Here is a 23237-nt window from a genome sequence, read left to right as displayed (position 1 = left end):
ATATCATGGTGTGCCAGAAAACAAGCCACAATGTCCAGGTCATGCACTGAAGCAGAATACAAGGCCTTGGCCAATGCAACAGCAGAAATCATCTGGGTACAGTCAATCTTGAAGGAGTTAGGTGTGAAAAGCTCTCAAGCTCCATGCTTATGGTGTGATAATCTTGGTGTCACCTATTTGTCTGCAAACCCAGTATTTCATGCTAGAACAAAGCACATTGAAATAGATTTCCACTTTGTCAGAGAGAGAGTTGCTAATAAACTCTTGGACATTCGTTTCATTCATTCACGGGATCAAGTGGCAGATGGGTTTACAAAAGCTTTGCCTACAAGGAGTTTTGAAGATTTCAAGCATAATCTCAACTTGATGAAGTTGTGATTAAGGGAGGGTGTCAAACGAGATATGTATGAGGAGATAGATAAGATAGATAGCCGCATGGGTAGTTTAAATTCTGTATTCGGTTGTAACTATGCTTCTTATCTCCTATACTTCTTCTCTCTCAAGTTATGTATCTCCAACAGAATTGTACGCGTATCAGGGACTCGCAATCCCCTATATAACACGTACCACGTCCCCCTCGATGGGTAAGACATTTCCGCATCGCACACAATCTACTGATATCTTTGTATTAAACCAAGGGATCCCATCCCATGTTCCACCCTGGCCTTCAAGAGAATGAACCAATGAGCCTGGAAGATTCAGCTACCAACATATCTTAATGTACACCCTAAAAAGAATATCCTAATGTATGATAATATAAATACTTACAGTATCTTGTCATGCACATTAGTTGTAAAACAATTCAGCATTTGTTAAATCTTTAGATTCATCTGTGGAATTATGCAAGATGCTAGTGCATCTACACCATTGTTTCATGAATAGTTCAGCTGAGAAGACCCTCGGTTTCCATCGAGACGCTCGGCGTACAAAACCGTGACTAACATATAAAATGCTCGACGTACAGACTTGCTCAGCGAACACATTTGCTGTGAACGACATGACACTCGGCATATTGGCATACACGTGGCGCCTCTGCGTAGTTCTTGGGTCCAACTAAAAGACGAGCAGCGGCACTTGGCTTACCCCTACCACAGATGAAAGTCGAGCGCCGACATTCGGCTTACTCAACGCTGCTAACGTGGCCCGCCACCTGGTTACCCTTTTTTGTTGTGGGCTGTTGTTTTTCTCTCGGCTTACATGTTTCCCGAGCCCTCGACGAAATACACTCAGCTAAGGTCCGTATGCCGACAGGATATACGCCGAGTGTCACACTGGGCGTAGATGTTGCCGAGGTTGATTCGGGCTTCGCCGAGTGGTTTACATACTCGGCCTTAATAGTTTTTTCCTTTAGTGCAATACAATATCACTTGAGCAGTCAATCTTTTGTTTCGACTAAGGTTTTTTCCTCAATGAGTTTTTCTACAGGTGAGCGCCCGTAGATAAAGAATTTTTTAATACAAAGTTTATTGCCAAACAAATATAAGCTTAGCTTTGGAGCAACCATATGTATTGGAAACTCCGCATAGCAAATAGAAGAAACAAGTCCATATGTATTGGAGACTCCGCATAGCGAATAGAAGAAACAAGTCGAACTGCCAGGCATTGCTCAACAACTGAAAATGAAACAAACACGTGAAGACTGAAGATTCACTGGGAAGAGAACGTGCTGCAGTGCTAAACTAAGAAATACTCAAAAAATTACACGCTAAAAAAATTGTATTTCACTGTTTTTTTTAAGGCAAAAATTGTATTTCACTGTTCTAAGGAAAGAAATAAGGTGGCTCATTTGTTAGCTAGTAATGCGGAGGGACCTCTGTTCACTACGTGGCATGTGGATCCGTTTATTTTCATCTTAGATGCCGTTGCAAATGATGTAAATTTATTTGAGTTTCCATAAAGTGTCATGAAGGCCTTCCCTTAAAATGAAGTGCTAAACTAAACCCTAAACTCTACAGAAATCGCCCACCCGGCTAAAAAATCCGAGAAAGTAGAAACGCCCGGGGCCTTTGATTCTTTATTATTACTTTCTGTCCGTATTGCAGACTATATGCATGGCGATTTCTCGGTCAAACAAACTAAGACGTGCATAAGGAAAAGACGTGCATAAGCTGTGTATATGGACAGATCGATGGATCTGGTTCATGTAACCATGCATGAATGCAGATGCAGGTAAAATTACAGATAAACAGATAGGATTGACTAGAAGAGCAACAGTGAATCTACGAGCCTATGTCCTTCTGGATTGCCGCGTTGCCACTCTTGAAAAAGAACAATGAAAACGGAAAAAATGACTGCTCCTAGGACGGTGAACAAAAAGGAGATGAAGAACGCGACGTCAGGCGACGGAAACCATGTGAGGTCGGGAAGCTGCTCAGCATGCTCGACGTAGGCGAACATCCCGGTGCCGACGACGAAAAGAGTCGAACCGACGACAGCCAGTAGACACATCAGTACCCACCTGCTACACTCCGCGGGCTCCGCCGCCACCGCCACAAGCTCGTCGCCGGCCATCTCCACTTCCCTGGTTTACTGGCTACTTTGGCTAGGGTTTGGTAAAAGTGATTAGAAGATCCATCGGTGTAGCTAACCGTAGGTAGGTAGGTAGGTCTCGGAAATGTTTGTTAGGATCGGCCGGCCGGATCGGCCAGACGCCCCCCCGATTCTAGACCCAAAAACGCACAGGGTTGCTACCAGGGCCAGCCCAATAAAGGTTTGTAATTTTTAATTCCAATTTATTTAACTTATTTGTATTTAAAAAATTTATTCTAAAAATATACAAATAATTACTGAAAAAATGTTGATCCATATGTACTTTAAAAAAAGCATAATGCCTAAGATAATGTCCATGAAATTTTAAAAAATGTTTGTATGTTTACAAAAGTTCCTATTTATGAGAATGAGAATGCTTATTTTAAAAAAGTTACGTTTATAAAATTTAAAGTAATGTTCATCGACTGATATTATTATGTTCACAAAATTTTGAAAACGAAAAAGTCAATATATTTTGATTCATATTCTGTCTTGTCTCCGTTTTTCTCTTTTGTTCTTCCCATTTTCTTTTATGTTTTTGTTTCTTTGGGCGCTTTCACTCCTTTTTCTTTTTTGATGTATCTCTTTTATTTATTATTTGATCTTTTATTGGAGAGAAATATTGAACCCTTTTAAGATGACATGACCATTTATTCCGATACAAATGAACAACTTACCTCAAATGTAATGAACCTTCTTATAAATTTTACATTTTTACATGCATAAAGAACTATTTCAGGCACATGATTTTTTCCCAAATGCATGGAATTTTTAAGACCCGCCTCCCCCACCCACACACACTAACATAATCTTTTTTCATGCATGAGAACGATTTTTCAATATGAGATGAATGTTCTTTTGCTATATATGAAGATTATATTAATTTTTTCATAAAACCTCTCTAGTATTCCAGTTGTATTTTTACTATTCTTTTAAATTCACTAAAGAGAAGGTTGAATATTTCTGTAATAAATAAAAACAACATGTATTAACGGGCCCCTTGAGTGCTAGCACATTACTCTTCCATCTAGTGAAGCCTCCTTACCATCCGCTTCGGGCGTATATACGAGCTCACACACGCACATATGTGGGGCTCCTATGTGCCTCTAATAGCGTGTGATAAGTATGACATAGCCCACTAACCGTGTTGGTTGCCCGCCTTGCCTCCACCCGTATGATGTCCACCATTTTTATACTTTTCTCCTGGTTAAAACCCCCTTTTTTCCCATTGAACTACTACATTTTGAAAATGTATTTACTTCACTAGTTGTGTGTGAAGCAAAAACGTGTTCATGTATTTATAATATTTTTTTTATCTTATTTCAAAATAGTTTCCTTATTAATATATATATATATATATAAAATTTAAAATTAAACCGGTAAAAATAATAGTGTGATATGAAGAATGTTCATATTTATTCAAAAATTGTTCACACATTTTATTGAAATGTTCATGTAATTTAAAAATGTTCAATTTTTTAAAATAAATGTTCATGTATCTTAAATTTTCACGCATATTAATTAAAGTTCATTTCTTCTTAAATTTGCGCTAAAAATATCCATTTAGTTAAAGGAAGCGAAGGCCTTTCAGCGCGAAATGAAAGCGAAATGGCCCGGAGAAATGGCCCAAGCCCACAGAGAACCATCGGGAAGGAAAGGAAAGGGGGTGAAGGGTTTTGGGTTGCTCTGCTTCCCCCGTGGCCGCCGTTCCACCACAACCCTTCCCTCCCCTGCCCTGCTCCTCGTCGGCGGAAGACCATGGCGGCGCTCCTCCGCCGTCTCCTCCTCCTCCGCCGCCTCCCCGTCCTCCACCCCCAGCCCCAGCCCCAGCCCCGCCTCCTCCCCCACACCACCACCCCAACCCCCCACCCCGCCCTGCTCGCCCCCGCCCGCGGCTTCTCCTTCTCCTCCGCGGAGGAGGCCGCGGCGGAGCGGCGCCGCCGCAAGCGCCGCCTCCGCATCGAGCCCCCGCTCCACGCGCTCCGGCGGGACCCCTCGGCCCCGCCCCCGCCGCGGGACCCCAACGCGCCCCGCCTCCCGGACACCACCTCCTCCCTCGTCGGCCCGCGCCTCAGCCTCCACAACCGCGTGCAGTCCCTGATCCGCTCGGGCGACCTCGACGGGGCCTCGGCGGCCGCCCGCGCCGCCGTCAGCTCCCGCGTGCGCCCCACCGTCTTCACCTGCAACGCCGTCGCCGCCTCCATGGGCCGCGCGGGCCGCCACGACGACGCCGTGGCGCTCTTCGACTTCTTCTTCCGCTGCTCCGGCATCGTCCCCAACGTCGTCTCCTACAACACCCTCATCCTCGCCCACTGCGAGGCCGGCCGCGTCGACGAGGCGCTCCGGGCCTACCAGGAGATGCTGGACGGGGCCACCTCCTTCTCCCCCTCCGCCGTCAGCTACCGCCACCTCACCAAGGGGCTCGTCGCCGCGGAACGCATCCAGGAGGCCCTCGAGCTCCTCCACAGCATGTACCACCGCGGCCAGGGCGCCGACTCCATTGTCTACAAGAACCTCATCGACGGCTACATCGCCCTCGACGACTGGGACAAGGCCTTCGAGCTCTTTGCCGAGCTCACCGAGAAGGCCACCGTGTACGACGGCGTCGTGCACACCAGCTTCATGGAGGGCTACTGGAAGAAAGGCATGGACAAGGAGGCCATGGAGAATTACAAGTCTCTGCTGGACAGGAACTTCAAGATGACGCCCGCCACCTGCAACGTTCTGCTCGAGACACTCTTCAAGCATGACAAGCACAAGGAGGCCAATGACCTGTGGGAGACCATGATTGACAACCACAGCCCGCCAAGCTTCATCGGCATGAACAGCGAGTCCTACAATGTCATGGTCAACCAGTGCTTCAAGGAGGGCAGGTTCCAGGATGCCATTGAGGTGTTCCACCGCCAGCCGAGGAGGAACGTCCAGATGGACGTCGGCTGCTTCAACAACATCATCGGGAAGCTCTGTGAGAAGGGGATGCTTGCAGAGGCAGAGAAGCTCTTTGAGGAGATGGAGAGCAAGTCGGTGCTTCCAGATGTGTACACCTACACTTTCCTGGTCGACTTGTGCTTCAAGGAAGGTCGTGTGGATGACACGATTCAGTACTTTTACAAAATGGCAGACGGGAGGGAGCACGGCCCAAAGTTCAACATCGGCTTTTTCAATAGAATGTTTGAAGGACTTTCACAAGCTGGCCGGATTGATGATGCCTTGAAGGTGTACGGAAGGATGTCTGACAAGGAGATCAAGCCGAACACAACAACATTTGAAATCCTGGTTAATGCACTGTGCAAGGAAGGGGAATTGGATAGAGCACTGGACCTGGTGAGGGACATGGCAAGGAGTGGTGTTGTCGCAACTCCTGAGTTCCGGGAGTCTGTCGGTGAGATTTTCAAGAATGCCGATCGGCACGAAGAGATCGAGAAAGCTTTTGAAGAAAAACCAGTGCCACTGCCTCCTCAGCCAAGACCAGAGGTTCGCCCTCGCAGTTCACCTCAGGGGTTGCCAGGATTTGCATCTAATCAGACACGGGGCAGCTACACACCTAACCAAGGCCAACCAGGTTATGGTTCTCCACAACCATTTCATCCTGCCAATGCTGCATCTCAAGTGCGGCAACCCGAGTGGATGTCTCCTAAACTTCAGCAGCCCGTGTCTGGAAACCAACAAGTTGAAAAAACAGATGTTGGTGCTTCTAATAAATGGCTGCATGGTATTTCTTCTCCTCAAGAAAAACAACATGGGATTGCCCTGCCTCAAGATGGAAAACAGCCAGAGTTTGGTACCTCTCGCCCTTGGCAGCAAACAGTTGGTGCTCCTCAAGTTCAGCAACCTAATTTTGGCTCAGCTACACCACTGCAGCCTGGGTTTGGTAGTCGACTGCAGCAACCACCACATGTTGCTCATGAGACTCAACATCCTGGGTTTGGCACATCTCGTCCATGGCAGACAGGGTATGGTGCTCACCAAGCACAACAGCCAGGCCATGGCGCTCATCAAGCGCAACAGCCTGGGTATGGTGCTCATCAAGCGCAACAGCCTGGATATGGTGCTCATCAAGCGCAGCAGCCTGGATATGGTGCGCATCAAGCGCAGCAGCCTGGATATGGCGCCCATCAAGCGCAACAGGCCGGATATGGCGCCCATCAGGCGCAACAGCCCGGATATGGCACCCATCAGGCGCAACAGCCCGGATATGGCGCCCAACAGGCGCAACAGCCCAGATATGGCGCCAATCAAGCGCAACAGCCTGGGTATGGGGCTCATCAAGCACAACAGCCTGGGTATGGGGCTCATCAAGGGCAACAGCCCAGGTATGGGGCTCATCAAGGTCATCAGCCTGGGTATGGTACTCATCAAGCGCAACAGCCTGGGTATGGTGCTTCTCAGCCATCACAGCCATCATTTGGTGCCCCTGAAGCACCACGGTCTAGTTTGGGCTCTGCTCAGAGTCTCCCACACTATGGCCACATAGGAAATGAGCATGATCAGCTTGGATCTTCTTGTCAAGGTGGACCAGCATTTAGCACTCAGCCACCGCAGACTGCTGAGGCCCCAGACAACATGGCTGTCAAATACAGTCAGCGTTACTAGTTTTTTTGCAACCCTGGGCTCCAAACCAAATATACCCTAAGTTAATGAGTAGGTACTGCATGTGTCCCTAATTAAACAGTGTTCATGCCATTTGATTTCACATTTTATTCCATGTGTGCAAGTGTTTGATCTTATTTCTAGACCCAACTGATGTTTATGTTCTGCTACTTGCAGGAAAGTGCCAAAAACAATTCTTATCTTTGTTAACAAGCTGCTGCACGGATGGAATGGTCTGTTAGTGGATGGAAAACTGCTGGAAGCGGGTGATTAAAATGGGTCAGGTTCTAGTAACTTTCAGATTTGTTGGCTGTCATCATTTGCACATTTGACCATTATTGGTCAATAATAGGATTGTAATAATTGGGCTTGAGAATTCACATTCACAATGAGTTGGATCATCGGATCCACCTGAACAGTTAGTGAGGGTTTTAGCAGTATGAGCAATTTTATTTGGAGTACCTTGTACGTAGTATGAATTTGATATGATATTGTTTTATCACAGAGATGTCCATTGCATAGACTGGTGTTTCTTTCAGTTTTGGTTCCATAACATGTTTTTGGTTTTATGTTTAAAATGACGCCAGAACTAGAAATTAAGCCCATATATCTGTTATTGGCACTGCATGTTCACCATTGACAATGGTATGCCGTTGCCAAATCTTCTGTTTGAAACAGATGATGGTCGACACCACTACAATCTTACTTTTGGATGCTGTCTATTGGATACATGGCTGATGATCTTACTAGAAGAGTAAGTCTGCACTCTGCACAAGGTTCAATTTTTGGAAATAGCCTTTTATTTAATGGCTAATGTAGCTTAATTAAGAAATATGATCTATATGATGTAGTAGTGGCTCATGTCCAGCTCTGCCATTCAAATGTACAAAGTATGCACACATTTTGCCTGTACAGTCAATAATATTTGTTCATGAGTTGACTAGTCAAGTTCCTTGCATATTTCAGCACTTCTACAACTACTCATTACCCACCGTTAGTTATATCCAGTGTTTGATGTTTGCTTTATAAGACAGCTTGTTGATTCTGGTGGTGCTGCTCCTGCTACTTATCTTGGAAGCCCGATGCCAGGATGAGTGTGGTGTGCTGTGTTCTGCAAGTGTTTTTGGGTCAAGAATAGCTCATGGAATCTGGTAATTGACAGGTCCACTTGGTGATACACTAGCTTTTTATTGGCTATGGTTGTAATAAACAAGTGCAAGTGCAGATGTACAACCAACGTTCACCAAGTGCATGTTCAGAGTCTTGACTAGAATTAATTTTCTTACCACCATCCGCAAATATCTTCTCAATTTAATGTGCAGCATTACTTTAAATGCTTGTTCCAGGCATGTACAGTATATTTGAAAATTTTGTGATTTCACTCTTCATTTGTGCGTCCTGTAACTTCCTCAGTGAAATTGTTAAGCAAGTACAGCCCTTATTATTGCCAAAGATTATTTGCTGCTTGAGATATAATTTCTTGCTAATTGACTGTCATGACAAGAAGGTTCACATGCTGTATGGTCCTCCTTTGTAGATGAATGCTTGAAATTTAAGAGGTCAGCTTACGATGAGTGCAGATCATTACTTCAATTGTTGCCCAGTATCATCTCTGCTTTTAGATATCCAAGAAGTTACGTTCTGGTGTCTCACAAGCTTAGCGCACAGTTTCACGTTATGACTGCATCATGTTGTTTTTCCTAGCCATTTGTCACCAATTTTATCTTCTTTTGTTTCTTTGTAGTGTGCATGCATCTTAGCTTCCACAAGCTTGAAATTCCTTGTTGTCTGTTTGAACTAGGCACACAGTCGTTGGTAGCCCCATACTGCCATTGCTTCACTCCAAATCATGAACTCTGAAGTTTCCTGAATCCTAAAAAGAAGCTTGATACATGTAGTAAAATATGCTTTCATCTATCACCCGTGTGCACATACACTTCATTTGGTTGCATTAGGAGGAAATTGTACTGCAAGATGAATGAGATAATTTGGTCGTTGAAAGCAATTATGTGGCATTGTACTGCAAGTTCTCATTTTCAGATTCCTCACCTCAGGTGTACTGAGTACAAGAGGTCCAGGTTTTTAGGAACCGCAGGAGTGCTTATGGTGGAGGGCTTTCTGGAACTGCTTTTAGAGAGAGGTGAGCAAATAAAAGCTAGATATATGCATATGTTTTAAGTTCAATAATCTGTCATCTTGTACTCATAAGTTGCAACTATGTCTGTGCAGGATTATTCGTGCTTTCTCGGTCAAAGAGCAGAAGATTGCCAAGAAGGTCCTGAAAATTCAGAAAACCAAAGACAAGATAGCCACAAAGTAGAGCTCCTTTAAATTGACGTTGCGCTGCTGTTTTGTACACAATGAAAAATACTCCTGATGGTGGTGATGAAAGGTTTAATTGCCTCGAGTTAAATGTTTGGCAGGTGAGAGACAGACCTCTTGAGTTTAGAGCGTTCCAAATCGTTGTACCTTTCTATTATCAGGGTATTTAATCCATTGATTTATCATATGTTCAGTACTCTCCACTCAATGTACACCATTACCCACCTTAAAATAAAATGTATACACGATACGCCCAATGTATGTATGTATATATCCTTCTCTCTGTTAGCACTGCTGTTAACAAGGGTATAGCTTACTAGTATATACAGTACATCTGATCCAAAACTAAACAAACAATAGCTGGTGCCTTTGCTAACAGAAATGCTGACAGATGAAGGTGGCGCACACCTTCCACTCCTTGTAGGGCAGGCTAGGCATCTAGTGCTGTGGGATCTCAGCAGGGACTGTTGGGCTAAGAAAGGATTCCCAAGGTATGTTGCACTCCCAGTCATCTGAAGAATCTTCTACTAAACCGAATGGGAAGTCGAGTCTCTCTGGAGCTTCCCACTCATTGTTCCTGAAATTACCGCCACGCTTCGTTGTGGATGACTCTTGGTCCCTGCAGCTCATGCTGGAATTTACATCCACAGAAGAACCAGTCACAAATCCAGCGATCTGCTCAGGCTGCCCAAAGTGCGCATCGAAGAAGAGCGGTGGTGGCACAGTGCGCATGGTCTTGCCTGATGGCGCCTGTGTTTGGAATGGCAAGATGATGGGACCTTTGAGGACTTGCTGAGATGGACCACAGTTGAAACTGATGAAATGATTTGATGGTGCCACTGCTGCAACTTGCAATGAGGATGTGGAGCTCTCTGAAGCAAAATGGGAAGCTTGCACCGGTTGCATGGCGGAGAGGAGATGTTGTTGCTCAGGTGCCCCAGGCAATGTAGCCCCCCAAGCATGAGACAGCGCCCGTTGCGCCGCCATCGAACTGGTCTTCTTGAAAATTCTGCATATGGTCCAAGAGTCCTGTTTTCGGCAACAAAAAAAGTGCCTTCAGAATTCCACATAACATTGGAATTTAGCTCTGCAACTACATAATATGAATTGAAATGTGTACATTAAGCGGGATGTTCTTGTCGATCGGTCTCTTGGGAAGTGATGGATCGGTGAGCGAAGGAAGCCTGAACTCATGCATCATCCAGTCGGTTTTGATCCCTCTTGCCGCTCTGCCTTTGTAGAAGACAAGGGACTTCTTCAGGCCTACACACCTGGTGCCCTCAGAGGAGTAAATCGGCCTATCTGTTCCTGTGGCTTTCCAGAACCCAGTTGCTGTGACCCGGTTTGGCCTCGTGCTTTTGCGATATTTCCGGTCCCTTGGGCAGTAGAAGTACCACTCTGTCTCACTGCTGGTGCTAGCAAGCTCTGTCGTTGACAAGGAACACAGTCAAGTTAGACTTTGCAGTAAGGTGAGTAACCCATCTATTCTAGGTTAGCTTGCCATGCGAAGATGATCAATACTACTGCTGATTTCTTTCAACTGAATCTCTACTAGCTAGATGGATGAGCACAAGATTGTCCTTGTTCCTACTTAACTAAAGATCAATGAAACAACTTATGTCAAATCAGCATCCTAATTCCTAACCTCTCCTTGGAAGATACAAGTTTTGAAAACTCAAAAGCCAATTAATTCCATCCCAGTCTATTCATGAGGAAAATAAGATGTGTAGTATAAACAAGGAGATGTAGATGCAAGCTTGCTTACTTGGGAGGTCCCATGGATCAAACTTGTAGATGTCCTGCTGCCTGATGAGCTCAATGGAGATGGGCTTCTGCTGGATCTTCTTCTTGAGGTAGAAACTAACCAGCTCTTCGTCGGTAGGATGGAACCGGAACCCAGGCAGGAGGATCTCATCTGATTTGACATCATCTCTGCCCTCCATATCTCTCACAAAGGTCTGAGTACTAATGCAACTGGCGACAAACTTGCAAAGGCTACTTGTCCTTGTTGTACTGCTTGTGCAGTGAGCTAGTAAATGGCTTCTTGGGATGAATCTGCTAAGGTGAAGACAATCACTGAGAGATGTGCACTACAGATGTTGCGATGCAGTGTACTACGGCACACACCATGTGTATTTATTTATATACGAGGCTTGAGCTACCTGGAGTGGCTGTATGAGGTTCACAGGTCACCCTTTAATAATTCGTTTTAGTTCCTTCTCTGTTTGAAAGCTGTCGCGATTAATTTAATCCTGGATTAGTATCTCAATGAAGACAAGCTGAGTAGCATGAAGGGGTGCCAGTCCTTTTCAGGCAGCTGTCACGATTAGTTTAATGCTGGATTAGTATCTCAACAAAGATAAGCTGATAGCATGAAGGGATGCCAATCATTTTCAGTTCACACTTCATGCTTAGAATATTCACGTGCGGCAGTCAAAACATTCTTAAAATGTACAACACTTGCCTTCTAGATTTAGCTTTGAGTTTTAGTGTTTCATCTTTGGCCTCCCCAGATAAAAAAAATCATAATAATACATAGTAGGAGTACCCCAATTACGGCAGTAACCGGAACTCTGCAACTCTTCTTGAGGCTTCATGAAACGTCAATGAATATTTATACTCTTTTGATTTTGATGTCTGAAACCAAAATTCTCCGTTTCATGTGTTTTTTATGCAGTTTTCCTGACTAGTCTAGGCTTTGGGGGCATTTGTATGTAATTTGCATTTGATTAGGATAAGCTTCAATATGTGTGCGCGTGCGTGTGTGAGAGAGATGTACAGACTGATTACCCAGGGATAGTGATGGCCTTACCAGTGTACTTTATTTGTTTGCATTTTTTTAATAGTGATGGCCTTACCAGTGTGATCTTTTTGCACTTTTGTATAAACTAGCGTGAATGACTCTGCTAGCAGTGTTGGAACAGAAGGTCCTTACTCCAAGCACAGTTTGTAGGCTAAATTTTAATCGCTTGAGTTGCCACGGTGGAAAGACGCGCAGTCCAGCTTTGCTCCAACAGCGAGTACATCAGTTTGGTCAATCGTGCACATGCTGGTCATGATTAATAGTGGCTCATGTCCAGCTCTGCTATTCGAATGTACGAAATATGCACACACACATTCAAGTCCGTGCAGTCATCAACTCATCATACTATTTAATAATATTTGTTCATGAGTTAATTAGTCATACTTGCATATGTCAGCACTTGTACAACTACTCAAGTACTCATTACCTGCTGTTAAATATATCCAGTATTTGATGTTTGCTTTGTAAGACAGCTTGTTTATTTTTTGTTGCCGCAGCTCCTGCTACTGTACTGTAGATGTGCAACCAACATTCACCAAGTGCATGTTTATAGTCTTGATCTCATAATTTTTCTTCTCTTACCATCATCCCCAAATATCTTCTCAATTTAAACTGCAGCCTTACTCTAAATGCTTGTTCAGGTCATGTACAATATCTTTCTGAATTTTCTCACCCTTCATTTGTATTTTGTAACTTTCTCAGTGAAATTGTTAAGCAAGTGCAGCCCTTGAAGTACTATTACCTAAGCATTGTTTGCTGCTGCAGATATAAGTTCTCTGCGAATTGACTGTAATGACAGGAAGATTCACAGCTGTATGGTCCTACTTTGTTGATGAATGCTTGGGATTTGAGAGGTCAGTTTACGATGAGTGCATATCACTACTTCAACGTTGCTCAGTGTTATCTCCGCTTTTAGATATCCAAGAAGTTATGTTCCAGTGGCTCACAGGCTTAGTCCATGGTTTCACGTTATGACTGCATCACAAGCTTGAAATTCTTTATTGTCTTTAAACTAGGTGCACAGTCATTGGTAGCCTCATAGTGCCAAACTGAATCCTAAAAAGAATATTGACGCAGGTGATAAAATATGCTTTTTATAGTAGTCAAGGCAAAGCAAAGCCATGAGGATTCATTTTCAAAGGCTTCTTTTGTTGAACTAACCTTCCTTTTTATTCCTGTCTATGATGTCTATTCTTTCCTAGAGCCTTGGAAGACCTCGATGAGTGATTCATCGTCATCTACCCAAGCCATGGGTAGCAAAATCAGTATTTCCTCCAAACTTTAGACATGTTAGAAAATGAAACACCATTTCCTACTTTATTATCAGAAAGAGCCATTTGGTGATACATTTCCTATCTTTTCAGCATCTTGCAAGTTTTAGGGTTTGGCAATCCATTGCAAACTTGTGACTTGTACATATGTTCACTACTCTCCACTCAAAGTAGAGCATGCTAACAGCACTCAGCTTAAAATGTACACACAATACGCCGAATGCATGTATATATATATCCATATCCTTCTCTCTATTAGTTCTGCTGTTAACAATGGTATAGCTTACTACTCCCTCCGTCCCGGGAAAGTTGTCCAGCGCTTAGTTCATTTTCAAATTTGCAAAAAAAACCTTTCATCTTCAAATCTCTTGCTAATCAGCCCCCGGTTGCTTCTTCCTCCTTTCTCCGTCCACCGCCCAAGCCACCGTCGGCACCCGTCGTAGGGCCGAGCGCGTGACGACGGCCACGACCTGCGCCGCCGCTGTGAACCACCGCCGCCCGTGCCCACCTACGCCACCCGAGGCGAGCCGCACCACCGCTGTGAACCAACGCCGCCCGAGGCGAGCTGCGCTGTCCACCTGCTCCTCCGCGGCGACCACCTCGACGGGCGGCGGCTCCACGGCTGAATGGCGCTGCACCGCCGCCATCCTCTCCCGCCGTCACCCCTTCCGCCGCCCAGGGCTGCGCCGCTATCCCCTCCCGCCAGCCAGGGCCTGCGCCGCCGCCAGGACCTGCACGCGCCTGGGTCTCGAGTGCCTGGACCTAGAGCTCCCAGCGGGCCTGGAACGGAAGCTCATCCTCAACCTCGAGGCCCCTGTCGTCTCCCCCACTCCTCTCCTCGACCTGCTGCTCGTCTGCAAGTTGCTGCTCCTCCCAGGCGGGCCTGCTCGTGCTGCTGCCCGGAGCTACCCTACTTGTGCTGCTGCCGCTGAGAAGAAGCTCCAATTTCTGATCCTTGCATTTGTTCATTAATTTCAAACACAATTGATCATGCTGCCGGTGAGAAGAAGCTAACTTGGAATGTTCTGGGGATGCTAATGTTGACTAAAGCAAACTTGTGACTAAATTTTTGTATAGTCACTTTTGACTAACTTTATTTGAGTTTATTTGGAATTATTCTTCTTCTACTCTTACTACTACTGTCAACATTCAATTTTGACCTGGAAACAGGGGGACTAGGTGGAAAAAAATTCTACTGAATTAAATTGATTAAGTTGGAATCTCTCTTTTCTATAGGAGTTAACTGAATTTTGTACTGAACCCAATCTACAGGAGTTGATTGAAATAGTGAATGCATCCATGGATGATGCTACCTAAAACATGTAAGCAGAGATCTACTCCAATTCATGAACAGTAAACTGTCCCAGCGATGCACACAATTGAGCACACAGTAAACTGAATTCATAGACTGAATTTTACTGAACTTGGTAATTTTACTAAGCACACAATTGAAGTGCTTGTGCATTTAATCTCCACTTCTTTTCTTTTGATAGTGAAATTCAATCTGAATTTTGTAAGCAGAGAAGCAATGTAGTGACTGTACTCCAAGTTAAATTCAGGCAATGTGTACACAAAGTAGTGACTTTGTCACCAACTGAACTCAATTATCACCAATACTGTTTATACTGAATTTATACTGTATGTTTATCTACTGTATGTTCACCAATACTGGAAGCATGCAAAGTGCAAGGCTAACTGAATCTATACTGTATGTTCATCTACTGTACTCCATCTCCATGGCTAACTGAAATTTGTCAGTACTGTACTCGTACTCCCAATACATGGCTCACCTGCACCAAAAGAAGCAGCATCCATTCCTCTGCAATACTCCATTCCTCCTCCAATCTCTGCACAAACCAATCGCTGCAAAAAATCAGCTCACCTGCTTGCTTCAACAGACAGACATCACCTGTAAATTCAGAAGACAGACCTGCGCTGTGGGCGAGCGGGGAGCAGAAGCAGAAGCGGCAGCGGCGGCGCTGGTGGAGCCAAGAGTGCAGGTCCTCCATCATCAGCCCACCAGCTCGAGGAGCAAGATGAGCTGCTGGAGCAAGTCTTCGTCTTCCCCATGCCCTGGTCGTCTTTCCCATGCCACCGCCGCCGGAGCTCGAGGTCTGGAGGAGGTGCTCGAGGACGAGGAGCGGGCCATTGAGCGCCGCCGCCGGAGGTCGAGGTCTGGAGGGGGTGCTCGAGAACGAGGAGCGGGTCATCGAGCGCCGCCGACGCAGCCGGCAAGGCACGAGCTTTACAGAAAAGGAGATCCCTTCCCTCTTGATCTCCTAGTGCGGACGCAGAGAAGCGGCGAGACGAGGGGGAGAAGGCGGCCGACATGCGGCGAGGCGACGGAGCAGGCGGCCGGCGCGTGGCGAGGCGACGGAGCAGAGAAGCAGACGGAGGGAGGGCTGCGTAGTTTGTCGGGAGAAAGGGGAGGTGATTTTCGCAAAATGTCGTCAGGGACAACTTTTCCCGGACGGAGGGAGTAGTATATATATGATACATCTAACCCAAAACTGTACAAACAGTAGCTGGTGCCTTCGCTAACAGAAATGCTAACATATCAAGGTGAATCTGTGTAGGGCAAGCTAAGTATCTAATACTGTGTGATCTCAGCAGGGACTGTTGGGCTAAGAAAGGATTCCCAAGGTATGTTGCACTCCCAGTCATCTGAAGAGTCTGCTCCTAAATCGAATGGGAAGTTGAGTCTCCCCGGAGCCTCCCACTCATTCTTCATGCGGGAAGTATCACCATGCTTCATTGTGGATGACTCTTGGTCCCTGCAGCTCATTTCGGCATTTACATCTTCAGAAGAACCAGTCACAAAACCAGTGATCTGCTCAGGCTGCCCAAACTGCGTCCCAATGAAGAATGGTGGTGCAGTGTGTGGCACGGGCTTCTGTGATGGCGGCTGTGTTTGGAATGGCAAGATGATGGGGCCTTTCAGAATTTGTGGAGATGGACTGCAGTTGAAGCTTATGACCTTGCATGAAGAGCCACCCTCCTGTGTGTTGTTGGGTTTCTGAAACTGCTGCTGTCCTTGGAAGCCATATTTCCTGTCGAACTGACTTGATGGTGCCGCGGCTGCAACTTGCAATGAGTTGGAGGAGCTCTCTGAAGCAAAATGAGAAGCTTGCATGGCGGAGAAGAGATCTTGCTTAGTTGCCCCAGGCAATGGAGGCTCCCAAGTGTGAGTCAGCGCCCGTTGCGCCGCCATCGAGCTGGTCTTCTTGAAGATCCTACATATGGTCCAAGAGTCCTGTTTTTGGCAACAGAAAAAGTGCCCTTCAGAAATCCACATAACATTGGAATTTAGCTATGTAACTACAGGATATGAATTGAAATGCGTACGTTGAGTGGGATGGTCTTGTCGATTGGTCTCTTGGGAAGTGATGGATCGGCAAGCGAAGGAAGCCTGAACTCATGCATCATCCAGTCGGTTTTGATTCCTCTTGCTGCTCTGCCTTTGTAGAATACAAGTGACTTCTTCAGGCCTACACACCTGGTGCCCTTGGAGGAGTAAATCGGCCTATCTGTTCCAGTGGCCTTCCAGAACCCAGCTGCTGTAACTCGGTTTGGCCTCGCGCTGTTTCGATATTTCCGGTCCCTTGGGCAGTAGAAGTACCACTCCGTCTCACCGCCAGTGTTCACAAGCTCTGTCGTTGAGAAGGAACAGTCAAGTTGTTAGACTTTGCAGTAAGGTGAGTAACCCATATATAGATTAGCTTGCCGTGCGAGATGATTAATACTACTGCTGATTTCTTTCAACTGAAACTCCACTAGACGGATGAGCAGAAGAATGTCCTGGTTTTCCTACTTGACTAAAGATGAATGAAACCAACTTGTGTTGAATCGGCATCCTAATTCCCAACCTCTCCTTGGAAGATACAAAACTTTGAAAACCCAAAAGTAGTCAATTGCATCCTAATCTAGCTATTCATGAGAAAAAAGATGTAGATGCAAGCTTGCTTACTTGGGAGGTCCCATGGATCAAACTTGTAGATGTCCAGCTGCCTGATGAGTTCAATGGAGATGGGCTTCTGCTGGATCTTCTTCTTGAGGTAGAAACTAACCAGCTCTTCATCGGTAGGATGGAACCGGAACCCAGGCATGAGGATCTCATCTGATTTGACATCATCTCTGCCCTCCATATCTCTCACAAAAGTATGAGTACTTCTGCAACTGGCGACAAACTTGCAAAGGCTAGTTGTCCTTGTTGTACTGCTTCTGCAGCGAGCTAGTGAATGGTTTCTTGGGATGAAGCTGCTAAGGTGAAGACAATCACCAAGAGATGCGCACTACAGATGTTGGGATGCAGTCTACTACGTACAGACGACGTGTATTTATATACGAGGCTTGCGCTACCTGGAGCGGCTGGATGAGGTCCACAGGCCACAGGTCCGAAGGATTTTGGTCTTCCTTTAATAATTTGTTTTAGTTCCTTCTCTCTTTGAAAGCTGCCATGATTAGTGTAGGATCGATTACACTTTCAGTTAGTTTAATAAGCTGAGTAGCATCAAGGGATGCCAGTCACATCCAGGCAGCCGTCACGATTAATTTAATGCTGGATTAGTATCTCAACAAAGACAAGCTGAGTAGCATGAAGGGATGCAAGCCACTTTCAGTTCACACTTAGAATATTCATGTATGGCAGTCAAAACGTTCTTAAACTGTACAACACTTGCCTTCTAGATTTGATTTTTATTTTTTTTTTTTGGTTTCATCTTTAGCCTTCCCAGATAAACGATTATTTTAATACATAGTACCCCAGTATATGCAGTAACCAGAATTATGGAACTCTTCTGGAGCACCTTTGGCTTAAAATAACGTCAATGAATATTTATATTCATTTAATATCTGAAACCAAATTTCTCCGTTTCACGTGACTTTATGTGATTTTACTTAACTGATCTAGGCTTTGGGGGCATTCATATGTAATTTGTACTATTTGATTAGGATAAGCTTCAATGCGTGTGCGCCGTGTGTGTTAGAGAGTAAAGCGTACGGGTTGATTACCCAGAGATAGTGATGGCCTTGCCAGTGTAATTTCCTTTTTTACATTTTTTTTAGTGATGCCGAGTGTGATCTTTTGCACTTTTGTATAAACTAACGTGTGTGACTCTGCTAGTGAGTGTTGGAGCAGAAGGTCCTTATTCTAAGCACAGTTTTGTAGGCTAAATTTTAATCTCTTGAGTTGCCATGGCGGAAAGGCGCACGGTCTAGCTTTGCTCCAACAGTGAGTACATCAGCTTGGTTAACCGCGCACATGCTGGTCATGTCCAGCTCTGCTGCTCGAGTGTACTAGTACAAAATATGCACACATTCAAGCCCGTACAGTCATCATAGTAATATTTGTTCATGAGTTGACTAGTCATACATATCTCAGCACTTGTACAACTACTCAATTTCTCATTACCCGCTGTTAATTGTATCCAGTATTTGATGTTTGCTTAACTTGTAAGACAGCTTATCTTTGCTGCTCCTGCTACTTCTGTCGGATGCCGGTTGCCAGGATGATTGTGGATTTGCGGTGCCCTGTGTTCTGCAAATCCACTTCAGCTTTTTATTTGCTATGGTTGTAATAAACATGTGCAAGTGCAGATGTGCAACCAACATTCACCAAGTTCATGTTTAGAGTCTTGATCTAGAATTAACTTTCTTACCACCATCCCCAGATATCTTCTCAATTTAAACTACAGCCTTTGCACAAAATGCTTGTTCAGGTCATGTACGGTATCTTTGAAAATTTTCTCACTCTTCATTTATGTGTTTTGTAACTTCCTCAGTGAAATTATTAAGCAAGTACAACCCTTGAAACATCATTACCAAAGAGTTGTTTTCTGCTGCAGATATAAGTTCTTGGGAATTGACTTAATGACAAGAAGATTCACAGCTGTATGGTCCTACTTGGTTGATGAATGCTTGGAATTTGAGAGGTCAACTTGCGATGACTGCATATCACAACTTTGCTGTTGCCCAGTATCATCTCTGCTTTTAGATATCCAAGAAGTTATGTTCCAGTGGCTTGCACGCTTGGTCCATGGTTTCGTGTTATGACTGCATCATGTTCTTTTCGCTAACCATTTTCCGCCAGTTTTGTGTTATTTTGTTTCTTCAAAGTATGCACGCATCCTTGCTTCCACAAGCTTGAAATTCTTTATTGTCTTTAAACTAGGTGCACAGTCGTCGTCGGTAGTCCCATAGTACCAGCCTGAATCCCAAAAAGAATCTTGATGCATGTGGTAAAATGTGCTTTTTATAATAGTTAATGCAAAGCAAAGCCATGAGGATGCATTTTCAAAGGCACTTCTTTTGTTGAACTAACTTTCCTTTTTATTCCTGTCTATGATGTCTATTGTTTCCTAGAGCCTTGGAAAATCTTGATAAGTGATTCATCGTCATCTACTGAAGCCATGAGAAGCGAAATCAGTATTTCCTTCGAACTTTAGACATGTTAGAAAATGAAAGACGATACATTTCCCATCTTTTCAGTATCTTGCAAGTTTCAGGGTTTGCCAATCCAGTGCAAGTATGTGACTTGTACGTATGTTAATTACTCTCCACTCAAAGTAGAGCATCACAGCAGCACTCAGCTTAAAACGTATTTCATATACACAATATGCCCAATGTATGCATATACTATATATACGTCCTTCTCTATGTTAGCTTTGCTGTTAACAAGGGTATAGCCTACTAGTATATACAATACATCTAACCCAAAACTGAACAAACAATAGCTGCTGCCTTTGCTAACAGAAATGCTAACATATGAAGGTGACTCTGTGCAGGGCAAGCTAGGTATCTAGTACTGTGTGATCTCAGCAGGGACTGTTGGGCTAAGAAAGGATTCCCAAGGTATGTTGCACTCCCAGTCATCTGAAGAGTCTGCTCCTAAATCGAGTGGGAAATTGAGTCTCCCCAGACCTGCATCCTCCCGCTCACTGTTCATGCTGAAAGTATTGCCATGCTTTGTTGTGGCTGACTCTTGGTTCCTGCAGCTCATGTCGGCATTTACATCTGCAGAAGAACCAGTCAAAAAGCCAGTAGTCTGCTCAGGCTGCCCAGACTGCATGTCGAAGAAGAGCGGTGGTGCAGCGCGCCCATGCTTCTGTGATGGCGGCTGTGTTTGGAATGGCAAGATTATGGGACCTTTCAGGACTTGCAGAGATGGATCACTGTTGAAGCTTATGACCCTGCATGAAGAGCCATCCTCTTGTGTGTTGCTGGGTTTCTGAAACTGCTGGTGCTGTCCCTGAAAGCCGTAATTGCCGTTGAACTGATTTGATGGTAGCGCAGCAGCAACTTGCAATGAGCTGGAGGAGCTCTCTGAAGCAAAATGTAAAGCTTGCACCGGTTGCAGGGCGGAGAAGAGATCTTGCTCAGTTGCCCCAGGCAATGGAGCCCCCCAAGTGTGAGATAGCGCCCGTTGCGCCGCCATCGAACTGGTCTTCTTGAAGATCCTACATATGGTCCAAGAGTCCTGTTTTCGGCAATAGAAAAGGCAGCTTTCAGAATTTGACATGACGTTGGAATTTAGCTGTGCAACTATATATACTAATATGAATTGAAATGCGTACGTTGAGCGGGATGTTCTTGTCGATCGGCCTACTCTTGGGAAGTGACGTATCGGCGAGCGAAGGGAGCCTGAACTCGTGCATCATCCAGTCGGTTTTGACCCCTCTTGCTGCTCTGCCTTTGTAGAAGACAAGGGACTTCTTCAGGCCTACGCACCTGGTGTCCTCGGAGGAGTAAATTGGCCTATCTGTTCCCGTGGCTTTCCAGAACCCAGCTGCTGTGACCCGGTTTGGCCTCGCACTATTGCGATATTTGCGGTCCCTTGGGCAGTAGAAGTACGACTCCGTCTCACTGCCGGTGCTCGCAAGCTCTGTTGTTGAGAAGGAACAGTCAAGTTGTTAGACTTTGCAGTATGGTGAGTAACTCATCTATTCTAGATTAGCTTGCCATGCGAAGATGATTAATACTACTGCTGATTTCTTTCAACTGAAACTCCACTAGACGGATGAAACCAACTTAACTAAGGATCAAGGAAACCAACTTGTGTTGAATCAGCCTCCATACGAAGCTTTGAAAACTCAAAAGTAGCCTATTGAATCCTAATCTAGCTATTCATGAGAAATAAAAAAGATGTAGTATAAACAAGGATGCAAGCTTAATTACTTGGGAGGTCCCATGGATCAAACTTGTAGATGTCCAGCTGCCTGATGAGCTCAATGGAGATGGGCTTCTGCTGGATCTTCTTCTTGAGGTAGAAACTAACCAACTCTTCATCGGTAGGATGGAACCGGAACCCAGGCATGAGGATCTCATCTGCTTTGACATCATTTCTGCTCTCCATATCTCACAAAGGTACGAGTTCTTCAACTTGCACAAACTTGCAAAGGCTAGCTATCCTTTGTGCAATAAGCTAGTGAATGGCTTCTTGGGATGAAGCTGCTGAGGTGAAGACAATCGCCGGGAGATGTGCACTACAGATACTGCGATGCAATCTACTGCGTACACACCATGTGTATTTATATATGTATGTATGAGGCTTGAGCTACGTGGAGTGACTGGATGAGGCCCACAGGCTACAGGTCTGAACTGAAGGATTTTGTTCTTCATTTAACAATTCGTTTTAGTTCATTCTCTGCTTGAAAGCTGCCATGATTAGTTTAATGCTGGATTAGTGTCTCAATGAAGACAAGCTGAGTAGCATCAAGGGATGCCAGTCACTTCCAGGCAGCTGTCACTATTAATTTAATGCTGGATTAGTATCTCAACAAAGACAAGCTGAGTGGCATGAAAGGATGCCAATCACTTTCAGTTCACACTTAGAATATTCATGTATGACAGTCAAAACGTGCTTAAACCGTGCAACTCTTGCCCTCTAGATTTACTTCTGATTTATTGTTTCAGCTTTAACCTCCCTAGATAAACAAAAAACTAATACATAGTACTCTGATATACGGCAGTAACCGAAACTATGCAACTCTTCTTGATCACCTTTGGCTTCATGAAAAGTCGATGAATATTTATATTCTTTTGATATCGATATCTGAAACCAAATTCTCCGTTTCACACGATTTCTTATGCAGTTTTCCTGACTAGTCTAGGATTTGGGGCACTAATATATACTTTTTATTTAATTAGGATAAGCTTGGATGTGTGTGTGTATGTGAGCGTGTGAGAGGGACTGGTACAGCGTGTGGAGGTAGTGATGGCGTTACCAGTGTTTTTTATTTTGCACTTTTTTACAAGCTAGCGTGATTGACTCTGCTAGTGAGTGTCAGAACAGAAGGTTCTTATATATATATTCTAAGCACAGTTTTGTAGACTAAATTTTAATCGCTTGAGTTGCCACGGTGGAAAGTGGTCCAGTTTGCTCCAACAGCGGCGAGTCAGCTTGGTTCCGCAAGCTGGTCACAATTGTTTCTTGCCCCATTCCACACTCCAAGGATCATATGGTTACGTGTCCTTTATATTAGACTACAAGCTTGAACATAGCAGCAGGTTGAATAGATATGCTTAAGCTCTCCAGGTGCTCTGATGAGGACATGGGGCAGATAATCATCCTGCTGCACAATGTGCACCAACTTGTCCGCGGTCGGGGCTCGGATGAGGACAGGGGTTATCTTATGCCTATAATTATGCACCTGGTTATCCTTGTATGAATTCCAGCTATAATGTATCAATCAGCACTAAGCATGTGATCCTTGAAGAATTTGAAC

The 23237-nt window shown here is 44.8% G+C and overlaps 4 protein-coding genes and 1 long non-coding RNA gene across 9 annotated transcripts; 2 read left to right on the top strand and 3 right to left on the bottom strand.

Annotated features, from left to right (window-relative positions):
- Positions 1–4224: 4224 nt before the first annotated feature.
- On the top strand, positions 4225–9489 carry LOC125535332 (pentatricopeptide repeat-containing protein At1g10270-like). Of its 5 annotated transcripts, none has more exons than XR_007294649.1 (6): positions 4225–7170; positions 7297–7398; positions 7798–7873; positions 8154–8270; positions 9174–9259; positions 9349–9489. XR_007294649.1 is itself a non-coding variant. In XM_048698386.1 (2 exons), the coding sequence occupies exon 1, from the start codon at positions 4288–4290 to the stop codon at positions 7120–7122; it is 2835 nt and encodes a 944-aa protein (XP_048554343.1). In that variant the 5' UTR covers positions 4225–4287; the 3' UTR covers positions 7123–7170; positions 7297–7638. The 5 variants fall into 5 exon arrangements, 1 of the variants encoding a protein (XP_048554343.1); XR_007294647.1 differs by having other exon boundaries at positions 4226–7174; XR_007294648.1 differs by having other exon boundaries at positions 4226–7174; positions 8150–8270.
- A 390-nt stretch (positions 9490–9879) lies between these two features.
- Positions 9880–16093, bottom strand: LOC125535333. The gene is made up of 5 exons (XM_048698387.1): positions 15446–16093; positions 15306–15362; positions 11207–11496; positions 10562–10866; positions 9880–10470 (listed from the first exon to the last, which is right to left on the bottom strand). Exons 1-5 carry the CDS (start codon positions 16012–16014, stop codon positions 9880–9882), a joined length of 1812 nt encoding a protein of 603 aa, XP_048554344.1. The 5' UTR covers positions 16015–16093.
- LOC125535336 (putative NAC domain-containing protein 94) lies at positions 16093–17660 on the bottom strand. Its single transcript, XM_048698389.1, has 3 exons — positions 17483–17660; positions 16861–17165; positions 16093–16768 (listed from the first exon to the last, which is right to left on the bottom strand). The coding sequence occupies exons 1-3, from the start codon at positions 17658–17660 to the stop codon at positions 16106–16108; spliced, it is 1146 nt and encodes a 381-aa protein (XP_048554346.1). The 3' UTR covers positions 16093–16105.
- A 2651-nt stretch (positions 17661–20311) lies between these two features.
- On the bottom strand, positions 20312–21865 carry LOC125535335 (putative NAC domain-containing protein 94). Its single transcript, XM_048698388.1, has 3 exons — positions 21688–21865; positions 21087–21394; positions 20312–20989 (listed from the first exon to the last, which is right to left on the bottom strand). The coding sequence occupies exons 1-3, from the start codon at positions 21863–21865 to the stop codon at positions 20312–20314; spliced, it is 1164 nt and encodes a 387-aa protein (XP_048554345.1).
- Positions 21301–22155, top strand: LOC125535337. Its single transcript, XR_007294650.1, has 2 exons — positions 21301–21439; positions 21805–22155. It is a non-coding gene; the product is annotated as an uncharacterized LOC125535337 (long non-coding RNA).
- Positions 22156–23237: the final 1082 nt, after the last annotated feature.

Source organism: Triticum urartu, chromosome 2 (assembly GCF_003073215.2).
Source record: "Triticum urartu cultivar G1812 chromosome 2, Tu2.1, whole genome shotgun sequence".
In the NCBI taxonomy this organism is placed as follows: Eukaryota; Viridiplantae; Streptophyta; class Magnoliopsida; order Poales; family Poaceae; genus Triticum; species Triticum urartu.
The sequence above is the reverse complement of the archived record's forward strand: the minus strand, read 5'-3'. Positions and strand labels throughout refer to the sequence as shown.